This window comes from Neolamprologus brichardi, chromosome 12 (genome assembly GCF_056152115.1).
Source record: "Neolamprologus brichardi isolate AB-2024 chromosome 12, ASM5615211v1, whole genome shotgun sequence".
In the NCBI taxonomy this organism is placed as follows: domain Eukaryota; kingdom Metazoa; phylum Chordata; class Actinopteri; order Cichliformes; family Cichlidae; genus Neolamprologus; species Neolamprologus brichardi.
Window position 1 is genome coordinate 8594244 of NC_142115.1, and position 14503 is coordinate 8608746.

General features: G+C 40.6%; 1 protein-coding gene across 1 annotated transcript in view; it reads left to right on the top strand.

The window, feature by feature from the left end:
- nsmfb (NMDA receptor synaptonuclear signaling and neuronal migration factor b) overlaps positions 1-14295 on the top strand; it is a 58891-nt gene extending 44596 nt beyond the window's left edge. The window contains exons 14-15 of the mRNA XM_006797548.3: positions 7214-7289; positions 11454-14295. Of these exons, the coding sequence (XP_006797611.2) occupies positions 7214-7289; positions 11454-11551 (174 nt within the window). The 3' untranslated portion in view covers positions 11552-14295. The remainder of the gene's footprint in view (positions 1-7213; positions 7290-11453) is intronic.
- Positions 14296-14503: the final 208 nt, after the last annotated feature.

Sequence of the window (14503 nt, forward strand, 5' to 3'; positions counted from 1 at the left end):
AGAGCTGGGACCTGTGCTGAAGGAGCTGAGAAGGTGGACGACCAACTGCAGTAGAGCAACATCAGTGTAGTTTGGAAGAGGCTGAAAACAATTTCAAATCACAAACCAAACTCCCAGGCTCTAGGAGATTTAGGGTGGGTGAATGATCTGAAGAACTGGTTCAGCTCATTCACCCACCCACAGACACTTACCCCTCAGACCCAATTATCTCTGCTGCAAACCTCTCGTCTTCAACGAGTGCCTGCTTTTCTTCCCATGACTATACACCTCTCAGCCATCACCCAGCCCCTCTGCTTCAGAATACTCCATCCCATAGCCCACCTCTCCTACCACCAACCCATCCCTTTCAACACAGGTGGGGAACGAGCAGCAAAATATCAGGGTGCTGTGCAGACCAACTGTATGGTACATGTTCAACATGAGCCTGAATCTGGGGAAAGTACCACAGCTGTGGACAACCTCCTATGTGGTACCAGTGATGAAGACCACACAGCCAAAGGACCTCAGCAGCTATAGGCCGGTAGCACTCACCTCGCATCTGATGAAGACCCTCAAGAGGCTGGTCCTCAAACATCTTAGTCCCCTGGTGAGGTCTTTTTTGGATCCATTGTAGTTCGCCTACCAGCCTACCATTGGAGTGGATGATGCCATATCATCTACCTCCTGCACCAAGGTCTGACCCACCTGGAGACGCCTGGAAGCACTGTGAAGATAATGTTCTTTAATTTCTCCAGTGCTTTTAACATCATCCAGCCTGGACATCTGAGGGACAAGCTAGAGCTGTCAGGTGTGGACCTCCATCTGTCACAGTAGATGCTGGACTACCTCACTGGCTGCCCACAGTATGTGAGGTCAAAGGGCTGGCCCTGCAGGGAACTGTGCTGGCATTGTTACTGTTCACCCTCTCCACTGCAGAATTCTCCATCAACTATCCAGGCTGCCGTCTACACTACAAAAGTCCTCTGGTAATTCTGCCATAGTTGGCCTCATTACAGGTGAGGATGACTCAGAGTGCAGACAGTGGATTCAGGACTTTGTGGACTGGTGCCAGCGGAACCATTTCCTGATCAATGCAGGGAAAACCAAGGAGCTGGCAATGGATTTACGCAGGTGCAGAGCCACCACACCAGTGAACAGTGCTCTTTCGTACTGTACAGCCTCTTATTTCTTTTGTATGAATCTGTCACTTTGCTGCTGCAACATTTGAATTTACCAAAATGAGGGATAGGGGTGGGGGAAAAAATCGATACTGTGTAGTATCGTGATATTTTGTTTGCTAATAATGTATCGATACAGGGACAGCAGAAATCGATATTTTGTTACAAAAAAAGTTTTTGTGGACTGGAACATGCTCTGACTTCAGAGCATGTTGATCAGCTCCTTTTTCTGAGCAAGAATCCTGACATTCCTTCACTGTCCAAATGTGTTTAACTTTTTTTTTGGCAGCAATAAACATGACAGTTTACTTATTTTAATTTAAGGCATGTCTTAAATTAAAATAAGTGTAAAACTTTTTTATTTAATGTAAAATTATGTTTTGTTTTAATTTACTTTCAAATTCTTCAGTTGCTGAAGGGGCTGCATAGTTTTCACAAATTGCATAGTTTAGAATAGCTATAATTGTACCAGATGGTTGCGTTCAGTTAAGTTGGACTAGACTGTAATACAAACCGTTCAGTTTGTCAACAATAAAACTGACTGAAATGAGAGAAAGACTGAGTGTGAGACTTTGTTATTAGATAAAATGAATATTGATAAAGTTTACCTTTATGTACAGAATCTGAATATCGCAAAATATTTTTAAAAATTGCAATAATATTGTATCGTGCATTAAGTATTGTGATAATATCGTATCGTGGGATGTATGGTGATTCCCACCTCTAATGAGGGATGATAAGGGATATTTCTATTATATTTTCTATTCTATTCTTTCTACTTGCACAAAGTATGTGATTCAACCAGTATGTGGGCTACTTGTGCTTGTGCTGTTGTTGGTTCTTCAGCCTGGCTGGGGAGAAGAGCAAAGGTATAACATACAAAGAGCTGAAGTGAAACAAAGTGGTAAAAAACAATGAAAAGTGTTCACTGCAACCTCTAGCTGTGTGTTTCATGCTTTGTTTTTGAAGTTTTTCTCCCGTTCTCGGTGAACTCTGCTGTTCACCAGGAGCGGGATACCTTCCTTCCCAATTCGACAGACACATAGGTCCTCTACTGCTAATGTGTATGCAGACAGACACATTTGCTGAACCATAAATTACGATTCAGTCTGCACAATTTCTCAGATCTGCTCCTTTGGCCTGAAGCCCACCTAATTTGGCTGATCTGCTCTGGGTTTCACTCCTTTATTTGTTTGCATTAGTACTCCACACTCTTGGCTCTCAGACTTTCAGAATTTCTGTACATCTACAACATCATCATTGGTCTCTAATCAGTATACTGTGTTGCATTACTACCAGACAGACCTATCACTGTTGTTGAGTTTTTCATCACAAACTTTTAGCACAACTTCATCTCAGCTTCTATTGGATACTAGTTTGTAACTGGTCTGTGAAATGGAGTCGTATTTAGATAACAGTTTTATAGACTTATTGATCTTATAGCAATTGAGACTATAAGCAAGATTTAACAATGTCGTACAAGCAAATTATTTAGTCATGGACTGTTTAGCATTTTCTGTTTACCAAACATGCATGTCTCTGGACTGTGGAAAGAAGCCACAGAGACTTCACAGAGAAACATCCCATCAACCACAGGATTTGAACCAGTAAACTTCTTGTTGTAAGACATTGTTTCACCATACCAAAACAGTGTCTTGATAATTTTTTCAATGTATTTTCTTTTTGCTGGTCAAAAGAAACAAAACAAAACAATCACAGTAATATTGAAGCATCAAGTGGTACCAGAATCAAGATGCACAAATCCACATATACAGATATGATACAGCAGTTGTGTCTGTCTTTCATGCAACGGAAATCTTTGTGCGCACTACTCGACTTGAGAGTACACATATGCTGCCCCATTTCAGGACCTGTCATCTATCAAATCCCACTATGAAAGTTTTTCAGGGGCTTTTCAGTTACTGCCAGCAGAAGCTGCTGCATTCTCCAAAACAAGCTCAAACAGCAAATGTCTTTGAGGGTTGTGAATTCACTGTGGACTAGTCTTATTTAGGCTGGTAGCACAGGCTTTGCCAGCGACACCTTTGTAGGCTACAGCTTCTGAAGACTGTCACAACTGAAACACAGCTGGGTATAGATCCTTTGGGCGACACGGTGGTAGAATATATATATATATATATATATATATATATATATATATATATATACACACAGTGTTGGGAAGGTTACTTTTAAAATGTATTCCATTACAGATTACAGAATACATGCCCCAAAATGTATTCTGTAACGTATTCCGTTACGTTACTCAATGAGAGTAATGTATTCTGAATACTTTGGATTACTTAATATATTATCATGCTGTTTACAACTACATGAATGTACTATTGCTGTGATTTATTACTGTTACTGAAGGTCCGCGGCTCCGAACCGTAGTAAAGGGACCTCTGGCTAAGACGGTGGGTTCTGTGTCGGGCTCGTAGCCGAAAAATAGCTTTACTTTGTTGTCTGGGTCACTTTGCTAGCGAGAGACAGAGAGAGGCGTTGAAAGGCTGCTCCAACGGAACTTATTGTTTTTGGAGGAAAACACGAACACGGTGTACAGTCGAGTCTTAATAGCTTACTTACAACTGGGCTCGTCAGGCTCTCTTCTTGGCTGCAGTGGTTATTATTATATTTGCATGCTTCCAGCTCCCGTTTCTGCTCGATGACAGCTCGTACTTTTCCTTTTTCTCCCTCCCTCGCTCACAGACACATAACGTGTATGGCAGTCCATTCTCCCAGCAGCACGGACTAAACTGCCTATGATGCTACATTCTTTAGAGCTATACCTGTAGCATTCTGCCTATTAGCTTAGCACAACAACAGGCGCTCTCTCACCCAGGAAACACGCAGAGAGAGAACGTCACCCTGTAACCATGGCAACCGTAACGCTGCCACCTGGAACAACAGAACGTAGCTGTAAAACAAAACCCAAACAGTCCTGACCCGCGACAATATGAAACAGGGAAGTACCGCCGTGTAATCCATTTATTTCAACAAAGTAACTGTATTCTAAATACCACCTTTTTAAACGGTAACTGTAACGGAATACAGTTACTCATATTTTGTATTTTAAATACGTAACGGCGGTACAGGTATTCCGTTACTCCCCAACACTGTATATATATTAGGGGTGCAACAATACACAAAATTCACAGTTCGGTTCGATACTTTGGTGTCACGGTTCGATATTTTTTTGATACAAAAAAATGATCATGCTTTTTTAATTTGTCATTTATTAAAATTATAAATAGATATTTTAACTCAAAAGTACAGTTTTTAAATTTTATGTTGCTGAAACAACAAAATCAATCTGATTGAGAAATCACTCATCTTTGGAAAAGAGAGTTTATTACAGAGAAATGGCTCTTTCCAAAATAAAAGCTATACTATACGCTTCTTCTGGGCTATATTCTCAGCAGCATATTAAACATATCAGGTCCCCATAAGGAGAATCATGTGCTAACGGCTGTCTAAATGACTCGGGTAAAGTTTGTAGCATGTGTGCTTGTTGTTTTTGTCTGCTTCCACTTGTCTTTGCACTAGGATGATGTCGGCGTAAATGTGCAGTCATATTCATTGTGTTCCCACTAGTGCTGTCAGTGTTAATCTGAAATGACGTTAACGCCACAACACGGCAAATCTCTGTTAACGAGCTACCACGGATCGCCCCGTGCATGGGGCTGGACGGCCAACACGTTAACGAGCAAACTGTGCTAACGCACTAGTTCCCACCCATGTAATTGAGCATTGCGTGGCACATCCAACATACCGTTTTACTTTTGGCCATGACGCGCTTACCTTCAGGGTCATACTTCACATGAAGACCAAAATAGTTCCAAAGGCCAGATCTGAATGAGGGTGGGGGAGATTTGCCATGTTGCAACGAGCTTAGCTTCTGTCTTGCTAGCTTGTGCTGCGCTCAGTGGATCTGCGCTTGACAGTGCAGCCTAGGCAGAGTAGTTGAACGCAGATCCACTGAGCTCCCAACACAGACAGCATCGTCAGAAGAAAAGTTGATAAAATAAATTTAAGAATTTGTATTGTTCGACACATATGCAAGCACTGTATCGAACGGTTCAATATCAATATGAGTATCGTTGCACCCCTAACATATATATAATTGCACTAACCTGCACTCTAAAGAGCATCTTTTCTCTCTTCAGTCTTGTACTTTAAGGCTACATGTGATCAAATAAGGCCCTGAAACACGTTGAATGTGTGAACTTCTGGCTCCACCTTCATTAGAGCGCTGCAATAAATTCAGCATAATATGACAACATGCACAATATTTTAGAACATCTAGAAGCTTTCATACTGAAAATCAACGACTTTCTAGATGTGCCCACTATGGTCCTTGTGGCTTTGTCCTAAACATACTTGCTTGGTCTTTAGATTCCTTGTCTTTTATATAGTACTTAGAATAGAGTAGAATAGAATAATCCTTTAATTGTCCCACAAGGGGAAATTTGGTTGTAACAGCAGCCAAAAAGACACATATACAAACAAACAGTACACAGGACACGGAACAGAAACATACACAATTTCTCTTACATATTTACATTAAGGACAGTGGTTACTATATACAGAGAGTACTGTACAGTTATTAAATTAAATAAAAATAACTACAGATAAGAGGCAAAGCAGGTTGTAGTGCGAATCGGTTAATTAACTTATTGCAGTTACAGCGCAGATGTAAACATCTATGTTTGTTGGGAGCAGTTCTGATTGTACAGTCTGACAGCTGCAGGGAGGAAGGACCTGCGGAAACGCTCCTTCATGCATCTAGGATGCAGCAGTCTGTCACTGAAGAAGCTCTGCAGTTCAGCAACATTTACATGCATGGTTAGTATCTTTGATTGTATTCATAGTAGGCACAGGTTATTCCCACTCCAGTAAGGAGAGATCATTAATAATCTAGCTGCTCATCAGACTACAATGAAACTACACAGAAGAGCTGAGTCCAACAATAGTAAGAAGTAGGGTATGACCCACTGATGTTGACTTGGATAAGAATCTCTGTCTGGTTAGGATGATGTTGAGATTGACACGAGGTGGGTCACATAAATGAGAGTCTGGAAGGTAGGATGACACAAGTACTGAGATGTAAAGCAAGTGGAACAGAGACCAACTCGAGAAAATGACTGGGCCTAAGTAATGACGACTGTATTGAGTTTGACATTGTGGGAAAGCAGGAGTGTTGTGAAGAACAGAATGGAAGAATTAGTGATTACAGATCTTTCCTATTAACCTTACACATGAGCTTTGTTCTATCACACACATCATGGTGATGCATTAAAAACTGAAAACAAGCACATTATACTTGAGTAGTGCTTATTTAAGCTGCACAGTACTTCAGTTAATTGACTCAAAAGGAAGAAAATGGCAACTAATAAAAACATTCAAAATACATAATTTCATTAAAAAAATATAAACAAATTAATTTGATAACTGTCTGTGTAGGTTCTCAGTCATTCAGGTCATGGTGATCTTAGGAGCTTGGAAAGAAAAATCATCTGGACGTTTCACCTCTCATCCAAGAAGCTTCTATAGTTTTAAAACCAATTGATGGCGAGTCCCAGGTATTTAAGTCCTACTGGGAGTTTTCCCTTATCAGGGTTGTTGACCCACTATTGATCATGTACCACATCACATGAGCCAAGGTATGAAAAAGGGTGTGGGTCACTATCAGCAGAGGTTTGGGGTGAAACCATTGTGAGACCTTGCCCCATTGTGAGACCTTACAAGCCTATCATGTGACTTAGGTAAGTCACATGATAGGCTTGTACCAAAAGGTCTGGCTCAGCATTCAAAAGCAGCTACAGTGAGTTTAAGTGGGTTTGTCTTCACTACAGCTACTGTGCTGCAAGTGGCACATTGACCTTTTTTGCATACACCCGCTGAACAGAAGTGCTGCAGGGTCTGCTCCAGCTCTCTGCACACAGTGCTATCTACCGCATTACCACTGCTTTGTTTGTTTTCATCTCACAATGCTGGTGGCATTTGGAACAGAGCGTTCTCTCTGTCTCTAACTCTTTCTCCTTTCTTCCCTGCAGCTTATTCAGACTCTGAAGAGGTTGATGAGACCCACCTCCGTTGAATTTAAGTCCCCACTAGAGCTGTCGGCACAGGGTGAGAGTAAAACATGCTCATCTGTAAACAGTTTCATTTAAGCTCTGGTAATAACTTTTTGCTGCAGATAACCCACTGATTCGACCTGTGATGCAGAACCACAACGTGCACACACACACTAAAAAAACACATGTACAGTGTTTGTATTGATTTAATGCTACCATCCTCAGTGGTACTCTTTCTGAATGTTAATAGTGGGTATTAGTCAATGCCAAGGAGCTGCTTAGCTATAAAGAAAGCTTGTTAGGGAATATGAGCAAACACAGACTTGCGAACTCTTCTGAGCTTTTAACAGATACCTCATCAATCATTTCCCTGACATCTATGGATGCCACGCTAATTATTTTCCTATTAAAACATAATTATCCCAGCTGTGCTTTTTCCCATCCTCCGCTGACCCACCACACTCTGCTCCTTCACCACGTTTGTCTCTTTTTCTCCACATACATAGAAAATGCAGCAGTGTGATAAAGCATGAAGCACTTGCTGTCGAAAGAAAAAATTTGACAAGATAATCCAGCAAGCCAGAGATCATCTCTGGAACCTGATGACAGCCAGAAGATGAAACTTGGCATCCACGTTGGAGTTTATTATACACAAATTTCAAGGTCAACGTATGCAGTGTAGATTGCATTCTGCATATTGAATAGTTGGCTAAGTGCACATATATTGCCTTGAGCACAGTGAAGCACTCATGCTTTCTAGGTCATTGATGAAAAAATATGAATTCCATAAATGGTAAATGGCCTGTATTTGCATAGCACTTTACTTAGTCCCTATGGACCCCAAAGCGCTTTACACTACATTCAGTCATCCAACCATTCACACACTGGTGATGGCAAGCTACTTTGTAGCCACAGCTGCCCTGGGGCGCACTGACAGAGGCGAGGCTGCCGGACACTGGCGCCACCGGGCCCTCTAACCACCACCAGTAGGCAACAGGTGAAGTGTCTTGCCCAGGACACAACAACCGAGACTGTCAGAGCCAGGGCGCAAACCGGCAACCTTCCAATTTCAAGACGAACTGCCATCTCTTGAGCCACGATCGCCCCGTAAAATAAAAACATGAATATAAAATCCCTGTATATGAGGGGAGCGATTTTATCCTCTGAGAAAAGAACGTCTTATCCATTTTACTTTCAAGAGGTCAACAGCAACTAGAGGCAACTGGTGACTCAAAAAATGGAAGAGAGGAAGAAAACCAACCTGCGGCATCATGTTCCTTACAATAGCTGCCTAAGCTTAAGCTTTACTTTTTGTGACTAGTAGACAGTATATAGTCAGCTTTGGTCCTTCCTTCCAACCAGTCATTTTATGTAATATATTGATCTCCCACTGTTTCTCATAAAAAACCTCATTGCACTCAGCTTTCACGTTCTATGAGCCATCAAATGTTGGGGGTGGAGTTTGGGTTAAGTTCGTGTCCAACCCTTTTATATAATTTTCACCTATTTGGATTACCCATATAATAAGGTTTATGACAAATAGACTGTAATGTAAAAGCAATGTATCGATCTTTCACTGAAAGGTAACGTCTAGTTTCTGAAAAACTGCTTTTTAGCATGTGATTAAATAAAAACCCAACCCTAAAGCTACTCCTAACCTTAGACTGTTTGCTAGTGACCTGGTGGATGTTAAAAGGCTGAAATATGGATGCATTCCCTTTAACTTCAAAGCACTGTTCAACTGAAAGAAAAATCAAAGTATTTAACCACATAGTCAGACCTGCAAGCAGCCAATCCAGTTCTGTGACTTACTTCCAAGTGCAGATAAGAGAATTCAATATGCTGAGTGCACTATCGACATATCAAAGGCTCATTTAAATTTTTGATTTTGCACCATGTAAAAAATGCTTCCTCCTCATCAATGCTTCATCTTTCTAACAATAACAGCAGCAACAGCAGTGAGAGTCACGACATCAGCCTGAGCTGCTGTTGTTAGCTTTGCCAGTCAAACACACATACACACTCCCAACAGCTGCTGAGAACCACGAAGCAGGACCAAAAAAGCATGTTTCTTCAGTGATGTGGAAACTCTTCAGTTTTACAAAGTCTGACATCAAACACCAACGTATCCTGTGTAAAGTTGTTAAACCTCAGTTTGAACTAAAAGTAGCAGCACAACACATCTGTTCCAACATCTAAGACTACAGTACCAGTGAAATGACAGTAACGTGTTTCATACCTTTTCATTTCCCCTCTGGTCTGATTTTTTTTTTTTTACATTTTCTAAATAATAATTAATATTTTTTCTAACTGGACTTGAAACTAATATTTCCGTAAGCATTAAAATAGTCCTTCAACTCCATTTGGTTGTAATATTACTGGAACAGTGACAGATTATAGCACCACACACAGCCAATGGCCCCAACTCTGACCCATATTTTGCTTCTTCCATAATCACAGTGATTTCAGCTAATTACATGGCGTGTTCGTTGGTCATACTTTCACATTCATTAGGCATGTTTTCATCTACCTTTATGTGCACAACACTGTGTGGATAATCTGAGCGTAAGATGAATCACCTTTTTGAACAAATTTTGGGAAAAAACATTCATCCTATTATGAAAGTTTACCTCAGATTCCATATATGTTAAACTGGCGGTGGCACTCCGTTGCAAAGTGAGTTGAAGATCCAATGCCGCCATGTGCAGGTTAAATCTCAACAAGAAATTTAGACTGGGATTGGATTCTGACTGGATGAGCCATCAGCTGATGTGTGCTTATGTTGAGAGTTGCCTGAATTGCTACTAAATATCTAGACCTACAAAAACTAACATCCAAATTCAGTCATCATAAATTTCACTAATTTCATGTAGGTCTTTCTCTGACCTGTCAAAGCATGGATACAGGACTTCTGTAGGGGTTCTGTGGTATCTGGCTCTGGGATTTTGGTAGCAGATGCTCTGCATCCTGGGGGTTGCATGTTGACGCTTGTTCTGGCACATTCTATAGATGCCTGATTAGTTTGGGATGTGGGGAGTTTGCCATGCTCCCTGAACCTTCTAAACCTTTGAAAAGTTCTAAATAGTTTTTCATCAACTCTGTGGGTGAAGAGGGGAAGTTAGCTACTGCTAGGGTGTGTCTATATGCCCGTTGGTGTTGTTTCTGCATCATCATAATAATGTTGGTCCAGGATCAACATTGCAATTGATCAGTCATTTGTTTGCAATATGGGGAAAAAAGAACACATGCCCTGTTTATATAAAACTTTCTTCTGGAACACATTTCAGGTGTTTTAATCATTCATTTATACAGTATAGTAAATATTTAAATTTAGATTGCTCATGATGTTTGTTAGTGACAGTTTTTAATAGGATTAGCTCATTTCATTCCCAATGCTAACCAATTGCTCAGGCCACGTCAGTGGTCAGTTGCATTGTTGATCCTGGACCAAAGTTATTATGATGACGGGGACATTAGATTGTGCGCTGCCCCTCAAGCCTTTGTTGGCATTCAAAAGGTGGAGGGTGGGGGTGGTGACTCAGTCTGTGTTTAGGTGGGTGGTATGCTTCAAAGAAACATGGTTTCAATCACACCAATAAAGATGAGACTGAGCCAAATATTGAAAGCTGAAAGCACGCAACCCATATATTTTCTAAATATACAAACACAGTGTAACTCATCTTCAGTTATACGGTATGGAATTACTGTCACACAAGCCTAAAGATTGCCTTATATTCAGGCCAGTATGGCCAAGATAAATGTGATTCAGGTAAAACCACACAGCAAATGATGCCTCCAAAACATTTTTAAGAGTTAAGAGTAATTTGCTATTTACACACTCTGCATTTTCTAAGCATGTTTAATCTCTCTTTGGGTGGATGCCAACAGCTGCACAGGTCAGGCCAGATAAACTGAAACACCTGAACAAAAATGCACTCTTTGTGATGTGCTCATTATTTAAGGTGAATGACCTGCAGTGTGCACAAAAACACTTATGTGGTCCCCAGAGTAACAAATAATGTAGCAGGCAAAGGATGATGTAACATACCTGAATTGTAGGGGTGATGCTGGATGAGTTCGGGTGATTTTGCCAGTATAGTGTGTGTGTGTGTGTGTGTGTGTGTGTGTGTGTGTGTGTGTGTGTGTGTGTGTGTGTGTGTGTGTGTGTGTGTGTGTGTGTTTCTAACCAAGGCTTCTTTTTGTTTTCCTCTGGCTGCAGGCAAAGAGATGATCGAAATGTATTTTGACTTCCGCTTGTTTCGCCTGTGGAAAAGCCGTCGGCACTCCAAGCTACTGGACTACGACGACCTCTTGTGACACCACCCAGTGTTCTGTTGGCTTGTCGGCCAGTTATTGCGAATCTGAGCCTACCTTTGTATGGTGTCAAGGCATTTGGTTGAAGTGGGGGGGCTCCTCTCCTCTCCAGAGAGGTTCCTAGACCGGCTCTCTGTGCGCAGCTGGAAGCTGGAGCAGCAGTGGAGGCAGCAGCAGTTGGGTCTGTTTTTGTAAGCCCTTCTGAAGCGATGGGGTGTGGCCCTGTAGATTCAGCAAGCGGTGTGCTTTCTCACCTGCACCTATTTTCACTTTCTGCCTCTGCCTAACCCTAGAAAAGAGAAAGAAGGGGGACAAGAGTGAGTTGGAGAAGCAAGTGACTCATCATCCTAGCCTAAATGTGTCAGAAACGCCAACTACACTTAGATTTCTGAGTTCAGAGAGACTATTAGATACAAGAGTGACAGTGGAGAATCTCTGTCTGAGATTTGAGGATGTTTTTTTCTTGTCCCACCTTTAGCCAACCTATCTGCTCTTGTTAGGAGGCTTATAAGTATGGATTTATAAGTTATTTACAAAGGAATTAGAGCTTATATGTAAATAAACAAGTGCTTGCTAGAGCATTAGAGAATACATTTTCAGCATCTCTCGCCATGCTGTCATGTGATAATCTGGACATGTGATTAGTCTTATTAAGAATTACAGTTGTCTATTTACTGCAGTCTTTTTTAAAACCTTCATATAAATGTAATAGTATTTCTTACAGACTGTTGTAATAACTCAGGTCAAATTCTTTTGTTTTCTACTAAGAATTGTACTCACCTGTACAACATACTGTAGATCAGAATCAAAGGCCTTCATACTCCACACAGAGTCATCTTCAGTGGAACATCAGGGATGAGCGGAGCTTTTCTCCATTTTCATCTCGCCTTTTGAGTCAGCTGTAGCCAAACAGACAGATGCATCCATGCATGTTTTTCATAACATTACAGCATTATGTTTTAGCCCACTGAGCCACTGCTAGCTGATTTTTCTTGAGCTATTGGTTCGTGGGTTCAAAGCCTTTTGCAGTGTTTGTATTGCACATGTGCATTCAAACCCTTCTTGCATAGCTAGCCTGTAAAGAGGTTTCAGTTGGAGGCTGACATCAGACTCGTTACAGTGAGTGTAATTTATATAGTGCATATTTAGTTCATTCCAACAGTTTTTCACATTTTTGGAGGACTTTCATTCTTTATTTAGCTTGGACATCCAGTGGAGTGGTAGGGGCGATGCGATCCTTTGACTTATTTTTGTTTCCCCTCACCACCAGCTTGTTGTTTCCATCTCAACATACTCTTAATCTTAATCATATAACAGCAACAATGTGTCCCGAACGCTGTCTTTGCCATGCTTATTTCCAGCATTACAGTCCACTGTAAAATGTTTTGCTGTAGCAAGATTTTAAAGATGCACAGGTGTGATTTTGTGTTTTGCTGCCCTACAGTTGGGGCGTTTCAGTCAGACTGACAAATGGTTCAAGCTGAAGCAGCAGAGGCTGCGATAGCTTCATCTTCATTCTTCTGATTGTTCCATTCATAAGATCCTACATTTCCCACAATGCAACATGACTGCTTTTTTTCTTGAGCTCCTCTTGGAATGACAAATGTCTGAATTCTAAACTTAAACTTTGTGTGACACAAAGTTTTGTGGTACTGTTTTTTCTTTTCTTTCTTTCAAAAAATGTGTCATCCAAGCTAAATGACATCATCTGTAGGAATATTTAGCTCCACTCAGGGGCTTAGTGTTGTGTAGATCAACAAATACAATATTGCCATATAGCTGATCATTGCACACTTAGTTTACAATAATAATAAAAGATTTGGGGGACTGTGCTGTTTAGAAATACATGTGCTGGTATTGAATATGAGTATTGAATATGAGTAAATATGGACAGGATGAGTGATATTTACATTGTTTCATCTCAAACTTGTGCTGATGTGGTCATGTTCTCTGTCATATAATCACTTTTTCCTCCCTTCTGCACCCTCAGACCAAAGCACTCTTTCTTATCCGCAGCGCAAGCGGAGAAAAAGCGCTTTGTTTCTTGTTTCTTCCGTGCAGTTTGCTCGCAGAATGAAAATTAGTGTTTGGATTTGGGATGAGTTGTGATATTTTTAAAGTAACACAAGGTGTGTTCATGATATGTTTACTAGTCTCTTATACTGTGTCCTGTCTGCATTGTAAACATAGTTCACTGCTTATTTTTCCACAAATTTCAAGCTTTGTTTCAGCTTCTTGGGCCATCCATGTCAGCTGACCTGGAATTAGTTTTCATGAAGCAGTCTTGATAGATAGAAATTACAAAAGACCTCTGAAATCTATTTTATTTACTACATTTAACTACCAAACAGCTCAAAATATGCCCCTCTTATTTAACTGTTATTGTGAGAATTTTTGTGTTCATGGGACCGAAATCTCAAATTTAGAATAGTGGGTCATAATTATGAGTGGTATTGTATAAGCTGCAGAGATAAGGTCTCTGACATGTTTGATTGAATGCAATCTTCTTCCACATATACCTGTTACCATGACATATTCTATGTTTGCTGTGTCTTAAATCACATAATTCTATATTTACACTCATTAATTTGAGTTCGACATTGTGTTCACAATATCAAGTACTGCTCCACAAAGTGCTGCTTGAGTACCTAGAAATGTGGAACATTTCTCAAGCTTAAGGGTCACTGTTAGCTAGCAGATAGACTGCTAGCTAACTGGTAGTCCTTCCGAAAGAGATTTTTATTTTTTTTGTTAAGGGTAGATTTTTTTTTCTTCAGGCACTGAAACTAGCTTTGTTAAATTGTTTTGCATATTGCAAATGCCATTAATGGTGAGTGCATGACTGGTCAGCTATGATTTGAAACAAGCCTGGTAAATCCATTTACTAAACAAGTAGCTATATAGTGTACATAAAGCACTAAATGAAAAAGTATTTGAATTGAGACACACTGTACT